This window comes from Carcharhinus amblyrhynchos, chromosome 19 (assembly GCF_965287045.1).
Source record: "Carcharhinus amblyrhynchos chromosome 19, sCarAmb.v2.hapA, whole genome shotgun sequence".
Taxonomy (NCBI): Eukaryota; Metazoa; Chordata; class Chondrichthyes; order Carcharhiniformes; family Carcharhinidae; genus Carcharhinus; species Carcharhinus amblyrhynchos.
Window position 1 is genome coordinate 37,665,650 of NC_137342.1, and position 24,642 is coordinate 37,690,291.

General features: G+C 43.9%; 1 protein-coding gene across 1 annotated transcript in view; it reads left to right on the forward strand.

Annotated features, from left to right (window-relative positions):
* Window positions 1-4,016: 4,016 nt before the first annotated feature.
* Window positions 4,017-24,642, forward strand: part of tmem209 (transmembrane protein 209) — a 29,080-nt gene continuing 8,454 nt past the window's right edge. Inside the window, exons 1-12 of the mRNA XM_080207623.1 lie at window positions 4,017-4,159; window positions 6,089-6,147; window positions 8,660-8,791; window positions 9,938-10,179; window positions 12,612-12,816; window positions 14,258-14,436; window positions 17,186-17,257; window positions 18,930-19,026; window positions 19,479-19,604; window positions 20,404-20,501; window positions 23,404-23,518; window positions 24,427-24,524. Coding sequence (XP_080063749.1) covers window positions 4,017-4,159; window positions 6,089-6,147; window positions 8,660-8,791; window positions 9,938-10,179; window positions 12,612-12,816; window positions 14,258-14,436; window positions 17,186-17,257; window positions 18,930-19,026; window positions 19,479-19,604; window positions 20,404-20,501; window positions 23,404-23,518; window positions 24,427-24,524 — 1,566 coding nt within the window. The remainder of the gene's footprint in view (window positions 4,160-6,088; window positions 6,148-8,659; window positions 8,792-9,937; window positions 10,180-12,611; window positions 12,817-14,257; window positions 14,437-17,185; window positions 17,258-18,929; window positions 19,027-19,478; window positions 19,605-20,403; window positions 20,502-23,403; window positions 23,519-24,426; window positions 24,525-24,642) is intronic.

Sequence of the window (24,642 nt, forward strand, 5' to 3'; positions counted from 1 at the left end):
CAGCAGACTGGCCTCGGTGAGATTATTACACTATGATTTTTCAAAATTCCCGGGATTCTGGAATGGTCTCAGCAGGTTGAAAGTTGCCTATTGTTTCCTGCTATTCAGGAAAGGAGGGAGAGAGAAAATAGGGATCTGCATGCTGGTTCGCCTGACATCAGCCATCAGGAAACTGCTGGAATCTATTATCAAGGAAATCCTAAAAATGCACTTGGAAAAGCAGAGTACAATTGGAACAAATGAATGTGATTTTATGAAAGGGAATTCCTGTTTGATAAATTTAGTTGAGATTTTTGCGGATTTAACTATTACAGTAGGTAAAGGGGTATCAGTAGATATTGTATACATAATTTTCCCGAAGATATTCAGTAAGGTACCATGCAAAAGGTTAACATACAAGATCAGGGCTCATGAGAGTTGGGGTTGATATATTAGCATGGATAGAAGATTGGTTAACTGATAGGAAACAGTGGAAGCCCCAAGGCTATGCACCAGACAATCTTCCTCCCAGTGGGTGCCTGGGGGCTCCGGGCTCCTCCAGGGGTGGTGGAGAACTGTCCTTTCAGGACAGTATTCCTAAGCTGGCGCTCATGCAGAGTTGGTGACCTGGCTGGCAGGCCCCCTCCTGGTTTTGGATGTGCCATCATTGAATATATTTAAGGCTGACATAAATTACAGCTCTATGCTGGAATCCCACCGCCCTACCTGCCATGGGAATCAGAGTGGTCAGGGGGCACGGACCATGGGAAGGTCCCTTGACCTTCAGCAGGATTTTCCAGTCTCAGGTTGAGCAAGGCTGTAAAATCCAACTCATAGAGTTTTACAGCACAGAATGAGGCCCTTCAGCCCATCATGTCTGCATTGGCCATCGCACACCTATCTATTCTAATCCCATTATCCAGCACTTGGTCCGTAGTCTTGTATGATATGGTGTTTCAAGTGCTCATCCAAATGTTTCTTAAGTGCTCTGAAAGTTCCCACCTCTATCACAGTTTCAGACAATGAGTTCCAGATTCCCACCAGCCACTGGGTGAAAAAGCTTTTCCTCAAATCTCCTCTAAATTTCACGCTCGTTACCTTAAATCAATGCCCCCTGGTTATTGACCCCTTTGCTCAGGGAAAATGTTCCTTCCTATCCACTCTATACAAGCCCTCATAATTTTATACACCTCAATCAGGACCTCCTTCAGCTTTCTCTGCTCCAAGGAAAACAACTCCAGCCTACCCAGCCTCTCTTCATAGCTGAAAAGTTCCATGCCAGGCAACACCCTGGTGAATCTCCTCCACACCCTTTGTAATGCAATTGCATCCTTCCTATAGTGTAGTGACCTGAGCTGCACACAGTATTCTAGCTGTGGCCTCACCAAAATTGACTTTGATTTGATTTGATTTATTGTTGTCAAAATGTATTAGTATATAATGAAAAGTATTGTTTCTTGCGCATTACACAGACAAAGCATACTATTCATAGAGAAGGAAAGGAGAGAGTGCAGTCATAGTTAGGGTGTAGAGAAAGATCAACTTACTGTGAGGTAGGTCCATTCAAAAGTCTGATGGCAACAGGGAAGAAGCTGTTCTTGAGTCAATTGGTGTTTATCCTCAGACTTTTGTATCTTTTTCCTGACAGAAGAAAGTGGAAGAGAGTATGTCCAGCGTGCATGGGGTCCTTAATTATGCTGGCTGCTTTTCTGAGGCAGCATGAAGTGTATACGGTGTCAATGGGTGGGAGGCTGGTGTGAGTGATGGACTAAGCTTCATTTACGATTCTTTGTAGTTTCTTGCGGTCTTGGACAGAGTAGGAGCCATACCAAGCTGTGATACAACCAGAAAGGATGCTTTATACTGTGCAACTGTAAAAGTTGGTGAGAGTTATAGCAGACATGCCAAATTTCCTTAGTCTTCTGAGAAAGTAGAGATGTTGATGGGCTTTCTTAATTATAGCGCCAGCATGCGGGTGGGGGGGGGGGGGGGGGGCGGGACCAGGACACGTTGTTGGTGATCTAGACACGTAAAAACTTGAAGCTCTTGACCATTTCTACTTCACCCCCATTGATTTGGACAGGCGTATGCGGGGGCATGTTCTGCACTACATTTCCTGAAGTTGATGACTATCTCCTTCATTTTGTTGACATTGAGGGAGAGATTATTGTTGTTCACCAATTCACCAGATTCTCTATCTCATTTCTGTACTCTGTTTCGTCATTGTTTGAGATCCGACTAACTATGGTGGTGTCATCAGCAAATTTGAAGATCAAGTTGGAGGGGAATTTGGCCACACAGTCATAGGTGTATAAGGAGTATAGTTAGGGGTTGAGGATACAGCCTTACAGGGCACCGGTGTTGAGAATGATCATGGAGGAGGTGTTGTGGCCCATCTTCACTGATTGTAGTCTGTGAGTTAAGAAGTTCAAGATCTAGTGGCAGGGGGAGGTGCCAAGGCCTAGGCCACAGAGCTTGGAGATGAGTTTTGTCAGAATAATGATGTTGAAGATTGATCTGTAGTCGATAAATAGAAGTCTCACATAGATGTCCTTGTTATCTAGCTGTTCCAGGGTTGAGTGCAGGACCAGGGAGATGGCGTCTGCAGTGGACCCCTTGCAGTGATAGATGATCTGTAATGGATGTATGGTGGATTTGTCGTTTATTATCAGGAATACTAAAATATCAATCCAAGCAGTATTTTCTACAAGATTTACTGTCTGCACTGAAGTGAGAATAATCAGTGGCTGGCGGGCAGGGCTCGCCGTCTCTGCTCCTGTCAGTGAGCGGGCTGGCCGGAGAATGAACACTGAGGTGGAGATGACAGCGTTGGACTGGGGTGGGGGAGGGAAACAATAAAACATTTTACAGCACCAGATTATTACACTTTAACCAAGTGTTGTGTGACCCCCGCCAACGGGTCAGAATGGGTGGGGCAGGGGGCGGGGTTTGGCACAGGAGGCGGAGTCTGAGGCGGGGCCTACGGGCGGGAGCGGGGCCCGGGGCAGGGCCTGGTGAAAAGGGCGGGGCCTCGGACAGGGGGCGGAGTCTGGGACGGAAGACGGAATCTGTGGCGGGGCGCAGCAAGTAGGCGGGGCGGGGCCTGGGAAAGAGGCGGGGTCTCGGCTGAAGCCGGAGGAGGGAGCGGGGTGTCGGGGCGCCTGGGGCAGGAGGCGGAGTCTGTGGAAGAGGCGGGGTCTAGGGAAGAGGCGGGGTCTGGGGCAGCAGCGGAGTCTCAGGCAGAATCTGGGGGCGGGGTCTGGGGGAGGGAACGTGGTGGGGTGCTGGGCCAGGGGCGGGGTTTTAGGTCACGTGCTAAGTTTTCCGCTTCCGTTCAAAAGGTTCTGGCTGACGTCAGAGCGGAAACGTCATGGCATTTCCGGTGGCGGTAAAGCGTTTGGGAGAGGAGTAGTGGAGAGTGAGTGAATGCAGGGAGCGAGAGAAAGTGAAAATAAGAGAGGAAAAGAAGAAGGGATGAGAGAGTGTGTGTGTATGAGTAAGGGAGGCCTGTTTTGGGTCACTGTCTGTGTGGAGTTTGCACATTCTCCTCGTGTTCGCGGGTTTTCCTCCGGTTTCTTCCCACAGTCCAAAGACGTGCAGGTTGGGTTGATTTGGCCATGCTGTATTGTTCCTTAATGTCAGGGGGATTAGGAGAGTAAATAGATGGGGTTATAGGAATCGGACCTGGGTGTGATTGTTGTTGGTGCAGGCTTGATGGCCAAATAGCCTCTTCCTTTACTGTCGATTATATGAATGAGCAAGGAGGGAGAAAGATTATAGTGATGGGAAGGAAGGAAGAAGAGTGAGCAGTGAGTGAATGAATTGAGGGAGGATGGGTATGAGCTTGTGACCTCCAAGGGTAGGGGTGAGTGATGCCTGATTCTGGGGTACCGGGTCCTCAGGAACTGGGAATCTTCTAATTCCTACATGCTGCTGGGTGTAATTATGCTGCTTATTTGAGAAGAGAACTTTACTTCACTAGTTTATCCTTTACTGAAAATCAGTGACTGTAAGACTGTTGATTTGTGTCCACAGAAATGAACCCAGTGGGTAATGGGATATCTGGCACTGCCCTCATCGACCGCACCATACAAATGAGGAAAGAAGCGCAAGCCAGAAAGGTGATGCTGGTCTGGGGCTTGCTCAACGTTGGGCTCGCTGGGATGATCTATATGGAAATGTCAGTAGTTTTTCCTTGATTTCTATCTTATTTTTATTATAGTATAAGTTTGAATACCTCCAGTGAGAAAGAACTGCCTTTCCTTGGTGCCTTTTGTGACTATGGGATGGCCAAAGCACTTTAAAGCTGAATGTCTACAGTTCAAAAGCCATTGTTGTAACTTGGGGAAACACACCAGCCAATTTGTGCACTGCCAGCTCTCAAAACAGCTGTGACTAAATCTGTTCTTGTAATGTGCCTGCAAAACTCTAATCCTGACTTCACCAATTATAATTGGTCTGCCATATGGGGCTGTGCTTTTGCTAAGTTTCAAATATGTACTCTAAGTGAATACTTTGTGCAGTTCTGGTAACCCTGTTCTAGAAAGGATATTATTAAAATAAAGTGTAGAAAAGATTTACTAGGATGCTACTGGGACTTGATGGTTTGAGTTATAAGGACAGGCTGGATAAACTGGGACTCTTTTCTCTGGCGTGTAGGAGATTTAGGGGTGATCTTATAGAGGTCTATAAAATAACGAGGAACATAGATCAGTTAGATAGTCAACACCTTTTCCCAAAAATAAGGAAGTCTAAAACTAGAGGGCATAAGTTTAAGAACATAAGAAATAGGAGCTGGAGTAGGCCATCTAGCCCTTCGAGCCTGCCCCGCCATTCAATAAGATCTTGGCTCATCTGTTGTGGCTCAGTTCCACTTTCCCGCCCTCTCCCCATAACCCTTAATCCCCTCTCTTATCAAAAACCCATCAACCCGCTTCTTAAAAATATTTAGCGAGGCAGCCTCCACCACTTCAACGGGCAGAGAATTCCAGAGATTCACCACCCTTTGAGTGAAGAAGTTCCTCCTCAACTCCGTTCTAAACCGCCCCCCCTTTATCTTGAGGCTGTGCCCCCTAGTCCTACTGTCTTTTTTGAGCGGGAAGAGTCTCTCCACCTCTATCCTATCCATCCCATTCATCATCTTATACGTCTCAATGAGATCTCCCCTCATTCTTCTAAACTCTAACGAGTACAAGCCTAGTTTATTCAGCCTCTCCTCATAGCTCAACCCCCTCAACTCTGGTATCAGCCTAGTAAACCTCCTCTGCACTCCCTCCAAGGCCAAAATATCTTTGTGCAGGTGCAGCGCCCAAAACTGCACATAGTACTCCAGCTGCGGCCTCACCAATGCCCTATACAGCTGCAGCAAGACCTCCCTACTTTTATATTCAATCCCCCTCGCTATGAAGGCCAGCATCCCATTTGCCTTCCTGACCACCTGCTGCACCTGCAAGCTGGGTTTTTGCGACTCATGCACAAGGACCCCGAGGTCCCTCTGCACCGTCGCCTGCTGCAGTTTTTCGCCACGTAAGTAATAGTCCTTCCTACCATTATTCCTACCAAAATGAGGGGGAAGATACAAAAGGGTTCAGAGGGGCAATTTTTTCTCACACGGTGGTGAATGCTGGAACAAGCTGCCAGAGGTGGTAGTGGAGGTGGGTCTAGTTTTGTCTTTTAAAAAGCATTTAGACAGTTACATGGGTAAGATAAGTAGAGGGGGACATGGGCCAAATGCAGGCAATTGGGGCTAGCTTAGTGGTTAAAAAAGATGGCATAGACAAGTTGGACCAAAGAGCCTGTTTCCATGCTGTAAACCTCTATGACTAATTATCATACTTCTGTGCTTCACTACCTCTTGCCATGACTTTGCGATATTCCTTAAAATCGGCATGTTTGACCAAGCTTTTGGTCAACTTTCTAAATATCTTTGTGTAGCTTGCTGTTAAATTTTATTTGTGAATGCTTCTGTGAAGTGTCTTGAGATATTTTACTATATTACAGTCCCCTCTGTCTGAGTTCAGATATTTGATTTGTAATTGATTGCATTTTTGTTTTAACTTTCAAGTGAAGGTGTATGCATTTCTCATTCTTAAAAAAAAACATTCTACAGGACAGGCAAATTGCTGAGCAAATTCTACAACATCAACTACTGGCCCCTGTGGTACATAGGTGAGTAACTATCCTGTCTGCTGCTTGTGACATCTTGCACAAGTTAATTGAGAGAGTGGCTGCTCTGGGTGACACTGGGGGGGGAAACAGGCAGGTCATAGCAGGTAATTTGGATTGAGCAGATGGGGTGTTACTTGCATGTGGCAGGCTGCTCTCGCAGCCATCCCTCCGGGATGTTTCAGACATCTGAGAAAAGTGCCCCAGGTTGTGGCTGGGTCTGCTCCTGTTCTGACCTTCAGCTTCACCTTTGTGCATGTTGTTTGTTTTCATATTGCAGAAGCTAGCGCAGGAGGAGGCCATTTTGTCTATCATACGTATGTCATCTCTGTAGGGAAAAAATTATCAAATAAATAGGTTGGACTAAAACCTGGTGTTGTCAGACTTTTTACTGGGAAAAAATTGCCCACACAATCTCATTCCTCAGCCTTTAAGTATTTATTTTTCAAGTGTTTGTTTACTTTTTAAAAGTTTCTGCAGACTTTTTATGTCCTAACCCCTGTCTCAAAAGTGGAAAGCAGGAAATGAGGGCTGGCAGCAAACAGGGCTATAAGACAAAAGAATCATGTGTAAAAATGTTAAAAAGACTAGTCTAAAGGCACTATATCTGAATACACAGAGCATTTGCAATAAAGTGGATTAATTAGCGTACAAGGATTAATTAGTGTACAAGGGTAGTGGATTAATTAGTGTACAAGGGTATGATGATTGGGTGAAGTCAGTGCAATAGAGATTATTGACTCAGCATCCAGATGTAGAATCAATCTGCATGGAGCAAAGAAGCAACAAGGGGTGGAAAACAGTGGAATTGCTTATAGACCTCAACAGTAGTGAAGTTATCTATTTCAGATGGAGAAGTAGAATGGCAGAGCATGATTTGAATGATTGGACAATGTTGACCTACAAAGGGACCTGGGATGTCCTCATACACAGACACTAAAAACCAAGCATGGAGGTACAACAGCATTTAGGAATGCAAATGGCATGTTGGCTTTCATTACGAGAGGACTTGAGTACAGGAGCAAGGATGTCTTACTACAGCTATACAAGGCTTTGGTGGGACCACACGTGGAGTATTGTGTGCAGTTTTGGTCATCTTATCTAAGAGAAGATTATACTTGCCACAAGGAGTGCAGCAAAGGTTCACAAGACTGATTCCTGAGATGCAGGATTGTCAGATGTGGTCATTGTACATATTGATGCTAACAACATAGGTAGGAAAAGTGATGAGGTCCTGCAGAAGCAGTTTAGGGCGTTAGGTAGAAAGTTAAAAAGCAGGACCTCTACAGTTGTAATCTTAGGATTGCTCCCTGTGCCATATGCCAGTGAAGCTAGAAATAGGAAGATAATACCGCTCAACACATGGCTAAACAGCAGGTGTAGGAGGGAGGGTTTTTGCTATCTGGACCATTGAGATCTCCTCCAGGATAGGTGGGACCTGTACAAGAAGGACAGGTTGCAACTAAACTGGAAGAGCATAAATATTCTGGCTGGGAAGTTTGCTTGTGTCGCACAGGAGGATTTAAACTAATTTAGCAGGGGGGTGGGAACCAAAGCAACAGTGAATTAACTGACAGGGTAAAGAAGGATAGTCAGTTTCTGCTAGTAGGTATGTCAGTAACTGAGGGTCACAATTTCAACATGGTCAGCAAGAGAGTTAGGAATGAGAGGAGGAGAAACTTTTTTACTCAGTTATAGAAGTTTGGAATGCGCTGCTGGGGGGAGTGGTGGAGGTGGATTCCATTGGAGATTTCAAAGAGCTGGATACGTATTTGAAAGTGATAAATTTAGAGGACTGCAGAAATGGGGCTGGAAAATGGGACTAGCTGGGTTGCTCTTTCAGGAGCTAGTCTAGACAGAATGGGCTGAATTGCCTCTGTTGTTGTAAAATTCTTTGACTGGGCAGGCTGGATGCAGGGATCTTGATTCCTCTGGCTGGAGGATCTGGGACCAGGAGCCAGTCTCAGGACACAGTGTAAGCCATTTAGGAAGAGAAGAGAACTTTCTTCAGTTGAAGGTTGGTGAACCTGTGGAGGCCATATCACTGAATTATTGAAGAAAATAAATAGATTTCTAGATTCTGAAGGTGCCAAAGGGAATAAGAGCAGCGCTGGAGTATGACGTTGAGAGAGAGCATCAGCCATGTTCATGTTGAATGGTGGAGCAGGTTCAAAGGACCGATTGGCCTATTCCTATTTCCTGTCTTTCTATGTCTCCTTGCAAACAGATGGTCTCTGGTCACTGACTCTAAGTGGAGTGAGTCAATAACCAGAGGCCATCTGTTTCCCTAAGGCTGGCAGAGTCCTCTTTCCACTGCGGCCAGCCTCTGCAGAAAGCAACCAACACCACGCTGAACATGAAGTTGAATCTTTCTGTTTTGTGTATTTCCGCTTCAGAGAGAATTTGAATGTCTAAGGAGCCAGCATTGAAACATGAATCCCATGCAAACACTATCTGAATTTACTTTGGTCTCTCCCACTGCATGTCTTGTAATTCTATTACTTTTTTTTTTCAGAGCTTGTGCTGGTCACCTTGTTTTGCCTGAATGCTTTGTTTGATTTCTGGTGTTACTTCAGGAGCGCAGTGGTTCCAGCCAACCTAGTGATGACCCCACAGCAGCAAACCCTGCTGGGAATGATGAACCCTGGTAGGTTGGGATGTAGCAGGGGTGCAGTGTTGGGAGAGAAAAGGTTTGTCTGTGCAGTGGCCACAGAGGGTCCCAAAGTACTTCACCGTTCAAATAATGATGTAGAGATGCAGGTGTTGGACTGGGGAGGACAGGATGAGAGGTCACATGACACCAGGTTTGTAGTCTAACAGGTTTATCTGAAATCACAAGCTTTCAGAGCACTGGCCTTTCGTCAGGCTCACCTGTTGGACTATAACGTGGTGTCATATGACATCATACTGTTAAAGTAAGACAGTCAGTAAAGATGAAAGCTCTGGACAGTCTGGCAGTGAATGCCCTGCTTGCTCAGTGTGTGGAGAACTGCAAAGCTGACCTCAGAGCAGGGGACAGGGGGTGACCTTCACTCTCTGCCTTCTTCCCAACTTTTCTCTGTTTAAATTCATTGCCCAATGCAAGGGGGTGAGTGCTAATCACCCAAAGAATTATAACCTCACATCAATCAGCTCAGCCCTCAATCATTCCTCATTTGGAACAAGTCCTTACTTCTCAAGCCCAGGCAATATCCTGAAATCAAGGCGGAAAGGAAGACTAAGGGGGTGGGAGTGTGTTAAAGGTCAAAGAGTACAGATATTTCAATGGGCTTCAAGCAGTTGGAGAGGCCAAAGAGGGATTTGTAAAGACTGGGTGGCACAGTGGTTAGCACTGCTGCCTCACAGCTCCAGGGACCTGGGTTCGATTCCTGGCTTGAGTCACTCAGTGTGGAGTTTGCCCATTCTCCCCATGTCTGTGTGGGTTTCCTCCAGGTGCACGGGTTTCCTCCCAGTCTGAAAGACATGCTAGTTAGTTGCATTGACCTAAGCAGGCACCGGAGTGTGGTGATAAGGGGAATTTCACAGTAATTTCATTGCAGTGTTAATGTAAGGCTTACTTGTGACTTATAAATAAACTTCAGTTTAAAGAAAATGAGAATTTTAAAATTGCAGCATTGCCAGACTGGGTGTCACTGCCCAGTGAACGTGGTGATGTGTGGATGGGACAAAGTGCCAATTAAGATATGGACAGCAGAGGTTTGGATGAGCTCAGGTTTATGGAGAGTTGAATTTAGGAGGCTAGCCAAGCCTGATGCTTGAGTAAATTAACCTGTCAAAACTCTTCTCTCCTCAGCGATACTGACTACCCCGCAGCAGAAACCGGCCACCACGACCACCCCCAAGAGCTCCTCACCGGGCATTGCACAAGGACAGAGCGTCTTGTCTTACAGCCCTCAGCGCCCACTTGGCTCCTGCCCCAAGTTCAGCCCCAGCTGCATGACAGGATTTAGCCCAACCATGCAGACGCCTTCTCCACCAGGGAGCGGATCTTTCCCATCCTCAGTGGTGTACTCTCCTGGCAGCAGCTTCAGTACGGTATGTGGGATGAGATTTAAAATCTAATGATTAGCAGCAATATTAAACCTCAACTTGTATCTCAAATCGCTATTATCTGATTGTAACTGTATGGAAACAGCAGTCAGATAGTGTATTGCAAACTCCCATAATCACCAATGTGAGGATCTGTTTTTGAAATGTTTATTGAGGGTTACATATTGACCACAACACTGGAGGCATCTCCCCTGCCCCTCTTCAAATAATGCCACGGATCTTTTAGAACCACTGGAGAGACTTCAGACAGACCTCAGTTTAATGTCTGTGAAAGATGGCGCCTCTGACAGTGTAGCACTACCTCAGCGCTTGATTGGATTGTCAGTCTTGATTTATGTGCTGACGTCCTAGAGTGGCACTTGACCTCACAATCTCTGACTCTGAGGCAAGAATGCTGCACGCTGCGTTCTGGTTGATACTGTGGAAGCCTTGTTGCTCTAACATCCCAATCGCCCACTGAATTTCACGTTGATCAACCTGGGAATAGCCCAACCCACCTGAAGGAGAAATGAAAACAAAGCTTCTATTTAAATCACTGGTGTTTGGCAGTGAATCAGCAGGAGACTGTAATCAGTCATTGCACAAGGTCTTTTCTTTCTGTCCTCTGGTCAGGCTGGCTGGGTTCTGGCAGCAGGTGACGATAATGACCCCTGTACCCTGACCTTCACTGCCATATGTTCCGTCTGGCCGTTTGGCCTCCATTCCCATTTTTCTTGGCATTCCAATTCCATTAATAACACTGCCATCTGCTGCATAGGTTCCAGGTTCCCAGCATTTTCAAAGTGTGTCAAATTTGGAGTCAGCACAAGCCATTCTAGCTGTGAGTTTATATCTTCAAAGTAAGAGGGTTCCAGGCTGTGCATTCGCTGTGTGCTGAATTAGCCAATCTGATCCCTATGTGGCATTCACAAAGTGAGAATCATGGGTTAGTGAAGTCGTCAGGCCTCCTGCAGCTTGGCCTTGGTTAAAACCTGCAGACAGTGAAATTGGATAACAGATTTGCAGATAATCATCCCACTTTTGACGCGTGTTGAGTATGAACAGATCACAACTGGAAATGTCAGGCCATAACCCTCCCTCTTTAATCAGCCCCGTCCAAACTCCTTTACATTTCAGATCTGCTTCAAGTCGAATCATCATAGAATCCCTACTGTGCAGAAGAGGGTCATTCGGCCCATCGAGTCTGCACCAACAGCAATCCCACCTCGGCTGTATCCCCTCAAACCTGTATATTTGCCCCACTAATCTATGCATCCTGGGTCATGAAGGGGCAATTGAGCATAGCCAGTGCACCTAATCTGCACATCTTTGGACTTTGGGAGGAAACCAGAGCACCTGGAGGAAACCTATGCAGGCACAAGGAGAATGTGCAAACTCCACAGGACACTGACCCAAGCTGGGAATTGAACTCCAGTTCCTGGAGCTGTGGGACAGCAAAGAACCATGGAATTAACCAAATGTAACCCTACTCTACACAATTACCCTGCATATCTCTTGACTGAATTGTTATTTGCCCCTCAGTCACAGAACTGTATTTGCAGTAACCGAACTGGTAGAGACTGGTGTTTTTAAAACAAATCAAAATTGCAAAAAAACTCCCAAGGTTTTCTGGTCAAACCAGCAGATGTGATAGTGTGGTATTGTTTTTTGATGACAGCACCATTTGTTTCCTGTCAAATCCTGAGGTTTTTGTTTTGAAAGGTTCCTATATTAAGCAGCTCATGTTAATAAATGGGAATTGTAGATTGAGAAGTGGAAGTGAGGGGCCAAGGTGGTCTGTCCATGACGCCAATGTTGAGAAGGGTATGACAGGAGGAAAAGCCTTATTTGTATAGTGCTTTTCATGGCCTTGGATCATTCCAAAATAGAATCATACTTTTTGATGAGTGATTACTGTTATATGCAGCAAGCTCCCACATCAGCAATGTGATAATGACAATGATCTGTTCAGAGTGTTGGTTGAAAGGTAAATATTTATCATCCAAAGTGATATGGGATTATTTTCTAGTTGAGGGTACGCAAGGACTCCATTTAATTTTATTTTTGCAAAGCAGCAGTTCCCCAGTACTGCACTGACAATGTCAACATAGATTGTGTTCATCTGGATTGTGGTAAACCATATTTGCAGGGAGATAAATGGAGATGTGTCTAGATTGATTCCAAGCTTTGATTTTGAAAACCAGATTGTCAGAGGTAGCATTCCTTGACTTTGAAATTGTGGGAAAGAACATTAGCGTATTGATGAGCCTTGGTTGTGACACAGTGAGGAGGTGGGGGAATGTCAATAGGAGGAAAGGTGCGTAGGCTGGTGTGTTTGCAACCAAGGCTTTGACAGATCTCGGGGAGGGGGAAGCTTGCCAAGTTGAGATTTAGTTACCTGAACTCCTGGTGACTTTAACTTTTCCTGTTTCCAGCAGGGCTCCCCCTTCAGCCCTATTCAGAATTCGTGTTTGTATAGTAACAATGCTGGGAATCCAGAATGTTCCAGCCTGAGATCTCGCTACCGATCTGCCCCTTCAGTGTACAGTGCACCCCTCACACGAGATGAGTGTGTGACCGATATGAAATCTCTGGAGAACTTCCTTCGCTCTGAAGAGGAAAAACACGGTCGCAGTCAGCTGGGTTAGTTGAGCTTAAGTGATTCCTTAAGTTTTATGCTGTAATATATGTGAACTTTACTGTGCAAGGACTCAGATGCAGAGCCAAATGTGTAGAGTAAGTCTCTATTTTAAATTGATCCACTTTAATGTCGGTTAGTTAATCAGAGCCTGTATTCATGTCGGATGTCGGAGTTCCATTTTAATGTTGTTTTGTGTTGGGCCTCGCGCAGGATTGCGTGATCCAATCAGCACCATTTTGGAGCGGTCTTTCCCACTCCCTGACCCTCTGGTTACTGCGGAGAGGGAGGGTTGCCATGCTGAAGACGTGTCGAAAAACTTGTTCTTTTATATTTTAAAATGTATTTGATTTTAAATGCTATTTTGTTTGCGAATATAGGAATTTAGCAACGTAAAGTATTCTAGCTTACTGTGTACAATGTTTTAATGTTTTTTTCCTGATGAGAGAGATCCTGCAGCCAGTATGTTGGTGATGATGGGAAAATCTGATTTGCTTCACACTGCTTCACTTAAAGTCACACCTCTCAGGAACACAACTACAATGTGAAACGAGGATTTTACTGTATTAAGTTCACCCAGTTAATTGGAGGGTGATTGCAATCATTGATGTCTCTGGATTTTGTTTGAGGGGACAAAGGGATTTCCTCTTCTGGAAGTAGTCTAATAATCTCTCCTGCAGTGTTTTTGCATGGGCATTGGGTGAGCAAGAACAATTTAAAGAAATTTGGTTAGGCAAGGGAAAAAACCATTATACTCCACCTGCCAATTTTTTGCTCACTCAACCTGTATATATCTATGTGCAAGCTCTGTCCTCACAACATAATTCCTACCTGGCTTTGTTGTTTGCAAGTTTAGCTATCATGCCTTCACTCCCTTCATCTGAGTCATTGACGTAAATCATAAAAAGTTGAGGTCCCAGCACAGACACCTCTGGAATTCCACTTATCACATACCACATCACGGATAAAGACCCATTATGCATGCTTCCTGTTTTCTGCCAACCAGCCAATCTTCTATTGGTGTTAATATGTTACTCACTTCACCAGAACTTCTTTGCAGTAATCTTGCTTTATCTGCCCAAATTGTCTGTCTGTTAACTGAAATTAGATTTACTGAAGCACTTTTGGGCATATCATGATATTTGCTTGAATAAGACCATAAGATATAGGAACAGAATTGGGCCATTCATCCCATCAAGTCTGTTCCACCATTTGATCATGGCTGATGTGTTTCTCAACCTCATTCCCCCACTTTTTCCCGCATTTTAAAGGTGAGGATAGTGTCTAAACTGTGAAAGTGGAGTTGAACCTCAACTCAAAATAGTCTGGCATAAATGGTCAGAGACTGAAGATTTTGGGAGATGGGATGATAAAGCTTCTGTCTATCTTTTTTAATCACTGAATGTGTTGTTTTTACTTTGTATGTGTATGCGTGCATGTGCACAGGAAGCCCTGAATGTACATCCAGCAGCAACAGTCCTACCTCCTTTTGGAACTACAGCCGCACCACAGGAGACTACGCACAGTCACTGCGCAAGTTCCAGTATCAGCTTGCCAGTCGTTCCCAGGCTCCGTCAGCCCATAAGGATGATACTGATCTGGGCTCCAAACTGCTTGCAGAAGAAGTGAGTTACAATTTCCTGATGCTTATCTTTTTAACTGAGTGCAGCCAGGTAGATGGTTTTATCAGTGACCTTGCCAACTGATCTTTCATTATTGGACTCTGTTCCCATTTCCACTTTGCAGCCAAACTTGTTGGCCAGTTGTTCTGGGTCACGTAACAGCAGCATATGATCCATGTCTCTGCACAATACGTCTGTAGTTTGTAGATTAAGCTAGTTCCGTTACTCATTCAGCATGCTGAGGGCATGATGTACTTGTCTGTTTTTAAATTAGATTTGTGGTAAGCTTTCAGGGCTGTCTTTCTGAGCCCAGATGTCAGCCTTTTGACTCCTGCTGTCTGTCCAGTATTTTAATTACCACTTCTTGTATTACATAAAAATTGCAGCGAGCAAGCTAGCTCTTTGAAGCGGTTAGAAAGAATGTTTGGAAATTGAACTGTTATTTTCTTGTCCAGGGGTTCCAGCAGAACTTGAGTTGAAATTTGTGGCCGAAGGTACCAAAGAAAGAGGGAGTTGCATTTGGGCCAGTGCTGCTTCTGGAAGTAATGGGGTAGCAACTCTTTTTCCCTCCTGAGGCAGAAGCCCCCCTCCCTGCACATCAAGATTGATTTAAACATCATTGTGCCCATTCATTTTTCTTTATTAATCAGTTCCATATCTATAAAATGTGAATGTACAACCCTTTCAGTGACTCATTTGGTCGACAGTGGTCAGCCACTTCCAAGGTACAAGCATAGGAACAGGAAGAGACCATTCAACTGCTTGTGTTTCTTCTGCAATGTATTAAAATGTGATTGACCTGTGCCTCAGCTTAATTTAGTAATAGCTCTATATCCCTTCCATATACTTGCCTAATAAAAATCTTTCAATCTCAGTCTTGTTTAGGAAGTCAGAGAGGATAATTGGAAGTAAAGTGGAAGAGTACTGAATGGAGTAGCGTGCTGGACATGGGGTTTTCTAGTTCACCCCACTGGTGGTTAAGGCAACCTATTCAGAACCCAGATTGGAACTCTGATCTGTGTAAAGGGGCAATAGAGGAGCCACAACAACTGGGTCCATGTCCTGGATTAGATATGATGCGGAAATGCTGGCGTTGGACTCGGGTAAACACAGTAAGAAGTCTCTCAACACCAGGCTAAAATCCAACAGGTTTATTTGGTAGCACAAGCCACTAGCTTTTGGAGTGCTACCCGTTCATCAGGTAAGTGGGAGTTCTGTTCACAAACAGGGCATATAAAGACACAAACTCAATTTACAAAATAATGGTTGGAATTATAGGTAATTAAGGTAATTATAGTAATTATAGATGATCAAGTCTTAAAGATACAGACAGTGTGAGAGGAGAGGGGATTAAGCACAGATTAAAAAGATCTGTATTGTCTTCAGCCAGGACAGTTAGAGATTTTGCAAGTCCAGGCAAGTTGTGTGAGGGTTACAGATAATGTGACAAACCCAAGTTCCCAGTTGAGGCCATCCTTGTGTGTGGAACTTGGCTGTCAGTTTCTGTTCAGCGACTCTGTCATGTGTTGTGAAGGCTGCCTTGGAGAACACTTACCCAAAGATCAGAGGGCGAATGCCTGTGACCACTGAAGTGTTCCCCAGCACAAAGAGAACACTTGACTGGTGATTGTCAAGCGGTGTTCATTCATCCATTGTTGTAGAGTCTGCATGGTCTCCCCAGTGTACCATGCCTTGGGACATCCTTTCCTGCAGCATATCAGGTAGACAACGTTGGCTGAGTTGCAACTGTATGTATTGTGTACCCGGTGGATGGTGTTCTCACGTGAGATGATGGCATCCGTCTTGATGATCCAGCACATCTTGCAGAGGTTGCTGTGGCAGGATTGTGTGGTGTTGTGGTCACTGTTCTCCTTAAGGCTGGGTAGTTTGCTGCAGACAATTGTCTACTTGAGGCTGTGCCATTGTTTGAAGTGATGGTGTGGGGATGGCCTTGGCAAGATGTTTGTGTTCATCAATGACATGTTGAAGGCTCTAGAGAAGATGTCGTAGCTTCTCCACTCCAGGGAAGTACTGGACGATGAAGGGTACTCTGTCTGCCATGACCTGTTTGTCTTCTGACCTTTGGGTAAGCATTCTCCCAAAGCAGCCTCCACGACACACGACAACGCAGAGCTGCTGAGCAGAGACTGATAGCCAAGTTGTGCTTGCAGGAGAATGGCCTCCACCGGGATCTTGGGTTCATGTCACGTTATCTGTAACCCCCACGACTTGCCTAGGCTTGCAAAATCTCACTAACCTGGCTGGAGACGGTACACATCTCTAACTTGTGCTTAATCCTCTCTCCACTTGCATTGTCTGAACCTTTAAGACTTGATTACCTGCAAAGACTTGCATTCCAACCATCGTTTTGTAAATTGAGTTTCTTTATATGCCCTGTTTGTGAACAGAACCCCCACTCACCCGACGAAGGGGCAGTGCTTTGAAAGCTAGTGGCTTGTGCTACCAGATAAACCTGTTGGACTTTAACCTGGTGTTGTGAGACTTCTTCTAGATTAGATAGCCAGCTGGAAAGTTCTCATATCCCAGTTGCTACCCAGCTTTTGTGGGAGTGTTTGGATGTCTGGATCCCTCATGGTGTTCTTGGTTCTAATGACACCACCTTCCCCAACCCTCTGGCAAACTGTGAAATTATCACCCAACAAGGTGGTGTCAGGGACAAGTGGGAGAGGGTAGGAAATCAGCATTGAGTGGAATTGACCAAGTCTCCAGTGCTATGATTTGTACTTTGCAGGTGTGGATCAGGCTGAATATGAATCGACAGCAGTTAGACCTTCTCGATTCCTGGACAGCAAACCTGAGGAATGTAAGTAACCGTTCAGAGCGCCCTGTTTTTGTCTTGCTTACTGGGAACTTGCTGCCCTCGTTCAGCCTCCAGCAGCCATCCCGTTCAGTTGTAAGTAATAGGATCCTTAATTTAGTTTGGCCCAATTAATCCTGTCTGCTATACCAACTGCACCGCATCCCCAACACAATATCAAGCTTCTTAAACAGTGGCATAATGAGTCTGGATGGGGGAGTGAGAAAATGCATTCTATATAGATTACTATAGTCCCACCATCTGTAAGCCTGTAGTGGATGCAATACTTAAAAAGCCAAGTAACTAACTTCAGTTTTCATTTATAAACACACAAAATCTCCTTAACAATAACCTTGGGTTACTGGTTGAGTGAAGAATTCATGTTACTAAGGTAATTTCAGTTTAACCAGTTGCAAACAACTGAAACTGGCTGAAATAATTTTGCCTGAAATCAACAGAACCTTTGACATGAGGTCAGTGCTTTACCCAAAATGGCTGGCAACCTAAATAAATTACCAGTGGCATCTGATGCTGATGGTGCTGGCAGCAACAGTGGTTAGCTTCATTTACCCAATACTTGCCACGCCTATGATAAGCATAGGTGGGAAGTTGGTAGGATCTAGGTGGTACAGTATACATGTGCTTCATCTAGGAGGCAATTTTAACCCCCTGCCCACCCCGACATTCCGGTTAAAGACTTCTTTTCCTGTTTCCCCTGCTGCTGCTTTGAGCACCAAAGGGGAAATGACAATGTTGAGACTTGGGCAAAAAATCATTATCTAATTCAGTATACCCCCTCTCAGATGTACTGTATGATAATTGCTGCCCTCTGTTCTCAATGTTCGAATACACAATTCTGATTTCTGCTCTTCTGGAACATGCCTGCAATGATTTCATCCAGAAGGTAACAGTTGTTGTGTATTTACCCGAATTTGTCAACTTACTTAATGTGCATCTTGTGTCTACTTCTAGCAACACGTGTAGCCATCTATCAGAAGTACATGGCTTCTAGAACCGTTATAGACATGAATATAATTAGTGAATTGACGGAGTTTTATTTCCGAGTTCTGCACTCAGTGAAGTATTATATAGTTCCTGGAGATGAAAATGATCTTTTTGTGTAATTCGGTGTGGGAAAATTAGAGAGCCATTTGCAATAATAGAGCGATTGCTTTACCATTTTGTTGCCAGTGACTGCTCTCATTCTTTTATACCGGTTTCCTGATTTTTCTCTATATCTTTATTTCCTAAATGTCTCCTTTTTAAACACCAGTGGCTTTCTGGGCCACATTGTTCCATATTTGATTAACAGACAGAAATATTTACAAGATTAATTTCTACCTGACTTAGCTCAGGCATTCAAGATGATGGGGGCAGCACTGTGGCACAGTGATTAGCACTGTTGTCTCACAGCGCCAGGGACATGGGTTCAATTCCTTGCTTGGGTCACTGTGTGGAGTCTGTGTGTTCTCCCGATGTTTGTTTGTGTGGGTTTCCTCTCACAGTCCAAAGATTTGCAGGTTAGAGGGATTGGCCATGCTAAATTCACCATCAGTGTACACGAACAGGCACCGGAGTGTGGCGACTAGGGTATTGTCACAGTAACTTCATTGCTGTAAGCCTACTTGTAACTAATAAATGAACTTTATCTTTCCTCTTGTATCTTGTCTGTCTGTAGTGGATCAACGAGACCATTTTGAATCGTTTGGTCAAAGAGATTGATAATGTGAACACACAGCTAAGGAGACTGGGGTGTCCGGAGCTGCAAGTGGGAGGTATGTATGTTATATAAGGACTTAGCTGCACCCTGATTCGCCATCTTTAAGCAGCAAATAGTTGAATCACACCTGTCAAGAAGATCTCCAGGTTGATTCCCAGTCTGTGCTGAGTTTATTGATGCTGGTCAGGATGGCCTGTGGAGATGCTAAAATTGTCCTTTTTGCCCTGTAGATTTTGAAAGGGATGTGTAAGGGGAAACATCATTATTCCATATTTGCCAGATTTGCGATCATATGTAACTATGTAAATGCCTGTATGTAGTATCACTGTTTGAAGTGGAACAGAATCAAGAAAGAAGAGATTCCTGGGTGTGTGCCCTACCTCTTTCTGTAACAGAGTTTGTTGGAGAGCAATGATACAGGAGTTCTGTGTTTGGAAATTTATTTGTCTGGTGTCCTAAGTAAGCTCTAATGGTTGACTAGATTATCTGTTTTTGCCCTTTTCACAGAGACCAGTATCAGCAGCCTAAGGCAAGCAGCTCTACTCCGAGCTCCCCAGATTCCAACGCTGAATATAGTTGTCCAATATTTGGACATCACTTCAAACCAGGAGTACCTGGTGGAGAGAATCAAAGGTGAGCATTTCTGTTTGTCCTCCTGCTCTCAATTCAAGTGAACGTACTGTGAAATTTCAGGCGCCTACCATTAAGTACTGAAGTTCCAGTGTCTACATCATATCAGAATTATTAACATTGACTGAGTCTTAAGGGGATAGAATATGGAACATTACTGCGCAGTACAGGCCCTTTGGCCCTCAATGTTGTGCTGACCTGTGAAACCAATTAAAGCTCATCTAACCTACACTATTCCAATATCACCCGTATGTTTATCCAATGACCATTTAAATGCTCATAATGTTGGCAAGTCTACTATGTTGCAGGCAGGGCATTCCATGCTCTTACTACTGAGTATAGAAGGATGAGATGTGCTGTTGAATGCAGGCCCAACCTATCAGATTAAACTCTCCCTCGTCTCTCCATTTTGACTATGAGAACTCATATTAATGAGTTTGGGATCTCTTCACTTCCACAGAATTAAACTGACCACCTGAGAAGCAATGGAATGGCTGCAGTGGGAAATGTCACAATTATCCAGTTGGTGGGGCAAAAGGGCAAGAGATGGAATTTAGGCACATCGGACCAAATAAAAGATTAAACAGCATTTGGCTGTTGTACCTGCTCTGCAAATAATTGATGCTTCTATTGGGTGCATGTAATGGAAAATAGCAGATTCCTTAGTGTTAACATTCCTACCATCACTAAAATGTTTGGCAAAGTTAATTGTAGAGGGTGAGGAGCCTCCAGCCGTCTACTTTTGTCATTAGTCAATGCATCAAAGTTCAAAGTTCCCATTAAGTGGCTTGGTTTGTTGCAGAGCTTGCCCATGGTGGTTGTATGAGCTCCTTCCGGTGGAATGGAGGTGGAGAGTACAAGTCCAGGAAATGGGATACTGACCTTCCCACAGATTCTGCGGTGAGTAGCAAAGTAGAGAGCAAAATTTTTCAGGCACGTTAGCATCTTATCACTGAGTCTCCTTTTGTCTACATTAACAATTGGAACTGGGTGATGAATGGGTGCATTAAACCATCTTGTTTACATGTTTCTTTGTGGGTCCCCCACCCACTTTAATTGTGACAGAAAACTCAGTGTTTTTGGGAGGAATGGGAGTGTTGGAGCAGTGATTGAACTGGTGACTTCATCAATGTATATTCCATTAATTGAATCATCCAGTGGATTTGAAGGTGATGAGACACGAGTGTAAAAATGTCTTGCATTCATATAACACCTTCAATGTCTTGAGGGTTTCACAAATAGAGTTAGGGAAACTAGAACTGGAGAACAGATTTTCCAATTTAGTCTGAGTTTATTACTTCTCATTAATTTAGCTAATTGATTGTAATCTGTCTTTATTTAACTACAATAGGATTAGGTTTAAATTTGAAGATGTTTTCATTTTACATTTACCACAAGATGCAACAAATTCCCAAAAGCAAGTACAGTACAGAGTAACCATTATTCCACAAACATACAGAAAATATCAGTGAATATTTGTACAAATATTCAAATTATCAATCATTGCAATTGTTGTGGTCAGCATCTCTTGCAAGGATAATGAAAGGATATTAGAAAGATGGTGAATCTCAGGATAACAGGTAAAACCGTGAGTGTATAGCCCCATGGTGCGTGCCTACCTCCATAGGATAACAGAGCTACACAATATATGGGATTCCTTATGAAGTAATATACAACCAACTGTGATCTAACTCAACATTCCAGCACCTCCAAGCAATGAAAGGATAACCCAAAAAGAATCAGGATTCTGCCTTCGAAACAAGATATGATGTGGCAGCATATGCTGTCACGTATAGGAACCAGTAAGCCAAGGATTCATGCACCTGACCTAGGCTCACAACACATCAAACCTCCCTCCTTGCTGGCCACATCAGACACTGATCAGGCTCCCCATCACTGAAGAATTCAAACCATATTCCACCAATGAAACCCTGTTGAGAAGGAGAAACATCAAAACTCCCAACAACAGGGTATTTCAGGAAGAGGTACAATCCTCCTTTCGACAAGGGAAACATTCTCAGATTAACTATAATAAATCAGAGTCTATATCAACACCCCACCTATCCAGATAAAGAAAGGAAGCTCCACAGGGAGGAGCATCAGGATTATCCAGCAGATGCTAGACATCTTTCAGCATAAGGTTTCACAGGAAGGATACCAAGAACAGAACAGCACAGTTGTATCAGTTTTATATATTTGGCTAATCTGAGCCATGGCAGCTTTACAGTCAGCATCTAACACCAGGGCTAAGGTTTGGAGTGAGCATATCAGCCAGTATTCCCACACCAGTTCATTAAATCTTCTGGAAGGAATTGATGTATCTGGTGATGTATCAGTACTGAGATTTACCAGAATCCAAACTAGGGGTGAGAAAAGCTGGTAACTGAGCCGCTTAAGGGGAAGATATGCGGGTTAGGTTTGGCCATGATTGCCTCTTGGTGTCAGGGAGATTAGGAAAGTAAATATGTGGGGTTACAGGGATAGGACCTGGGTGGGATTGTCTTGGTGCAGGCTTGATGGGCCAAAATGGCCTCCTGTTGCACCATAGATTCTATGATTTTTTTTTTAAATTAGGAAATGACCCAGTAATGCATACTGTTTTTGGCTTCCCAGCCAACCTTCTATCCATGCTAATATGTTGTCTCCTGCTACACCATGGGTTAAAGGAGATTCAAAAACTTTCAAAAATAAATGGGATAAAACTTGAGGAATGGTTTGGTGGGCCAACGGGAAAGAGCTGAGCAAGTGTGACAAACTCAGTTGGCACAAGTGTAACCAAGTGACCACTTTCTGGATTATGGAATACTGTTACAAGCATTTCCAACTGGAGGTTATTGGGAAGCAGTCAGCTATAACACTGATATCCTTGGGTTGCTGATGCAGATCAGACCTGATTGAAAACCCAAAACCACCTTGGTGTCTATAGCTCCTATACTCATTAGATGAATCCACAGCATTGGATGGGACCTCCTGCTGTCCTCCATGTCTGTGTTGCAAGCATATAAAAGGTGTTTTCTTAAAGTGGTCTGTAAGGTAAGAATTTAAAGCCCCCTTTTTATTTGAGTGGTTAAATTCTAAAAACCCAATAGACAAGTTTAGTCTTAAACAAGATAATTTCCAGCACTTCCTTATTTCATGAAAATAGGTGATTATTAACTAAAGCATAGATACAAAGATTAAAATGCAGATAAAGGAGGTAAAGATACTTAATGATTGCAAGTTGTTCTGAGATGTCAAGCAGGACAGGTCCTTGGGGTGAGTGAAGGTTGCAGGTGGGGGCCCTTGGAAACCTGGTTTCGTATAACAGTCATATGGCTGTTTCTAGAAACTCTATTCATTTGACTGAGTCAATTTCTATTTCAAGGTGTTCCCCTCATTGAAGATCAAGGTAGCTGTGCACCCATATTGGCTGTCTGCAGCCAGATTTATACTGTTTCAAAACTTTAAATGGCTGCCATCCATGCTTCCATATTAAGTACTATATTAGTCTGGGGGTATAGTCTCATTCTTGGTCTTAGCTGAGGTAATTAACCCTTTTTAATGGTTTCAGCCATTTAACTGGAAGCTTGACCACATTGCAATGAAAAGTGTCAGGTGACTTCTGGCAACCATCTTTAAGGATTCTTGTGTCCATTTATAAAGGAAGACTAGCTTTTCACAAAATCTATAATATCACAACCACCCATTTGTGACAATTGCATCAACACATTGTGTTCCTATCTGACTTGTGCTTGTTTTCTGTGCTGCATAGGGATAACAGTGCAATCCTCTCATTCATTTTCCTGATTTTTTTTTGTTTCAGATTATAATGCATATGTTCTGCACTTACCTTGACTCCAGGTTGCCTCCACACCCCAAGTATCCTGATGGGAAAACATTCACCTCCCAACATTTCATTCAAGCTCCAGATAAACCAGGTTTGATTTGTAGCTGGTATCAGTACACCAGCAACACCGCGGGTTGTGCTTTTGGTTAATATTGTGATGTTTCTAGCTGCACCTTTGCCCGGAATTACATAGAGCACAGAAACAGGCCATTCAGCAACTGCAAACTCAATGTGCAGCTATTGTCATTGTTACTATGTAGACAAATGTGGCAGTAATTTTGCACACAGTAAGATGCTGCAAGCGACATTGGGTTGAATGGTGAGTTTGTTTTCACTTTGAAGGTGGTTGGATTTGGGCCAGGGCATCAGGAGAATTTGTTTTGGTTTAGTGTAAAAGGAGCTGTAACATCCACCTGAATGTATAGAAAAGATTTTAATTTAAATTGAGTGTGAAAGACAGTAACCTCTGTTCAACAGTACGGGCAGCACAATGGCACAGTGGTTAGCACGGCAGTGCCTCAGTGACAGGCACCCAAGTTCATTTCCAGCCTTGGGAAAATGCCTCTGTGGGTTTGCATATTCTCCCATGATCATGTGGGTTTCTTCTGGTGCTCCCAAAGCCCAAGATGTGTAGGTTAGCTGAATTAGCCAGGGGAAATGTTGTGGGGTTATGGGATAGGATGGGGAGAGGGTCAGGGTCAGATACTGTCAGAGAATTGGTGCAGACTTAATGGGCCGAATACCCTCTCTTCATTGTAGGCATTCTACAATTCTATGAACAGTGTAGCATGCCCTCAGTACTGCACTGAGGCGTCATCCTGGATTACGTGCTTTCCCCAGATAATGGGCTTTAGACTCAGAGGTCCATTTGAGTCGACCTGAGCCAGTCTGTGGTTATTAGTGATGTATCCCACTGTACCTTCTCTTGTATTGTTAAAAGACATAACTAGAGATTCATCTGTAACTACTTTTTCTCTGGTTTTCTAATTTTGTTTGCAGACACCACGAACGAACATTTGTTCTGTATTCACCAAAGCAACATCAATCCTCCACACTATCAGCTCATCTACCAAGGGCAGCTGTATAATTTGCCAAAGGTATCCAAAAGAAGGGTTTTCTGAATTTTTAAATTATTTATCTTCGACCCTGTCTACGTGATGCCATGAAAGAAGCAAGGACTTGCATTTATATAGTGACTTTCCCATCCCATTTATG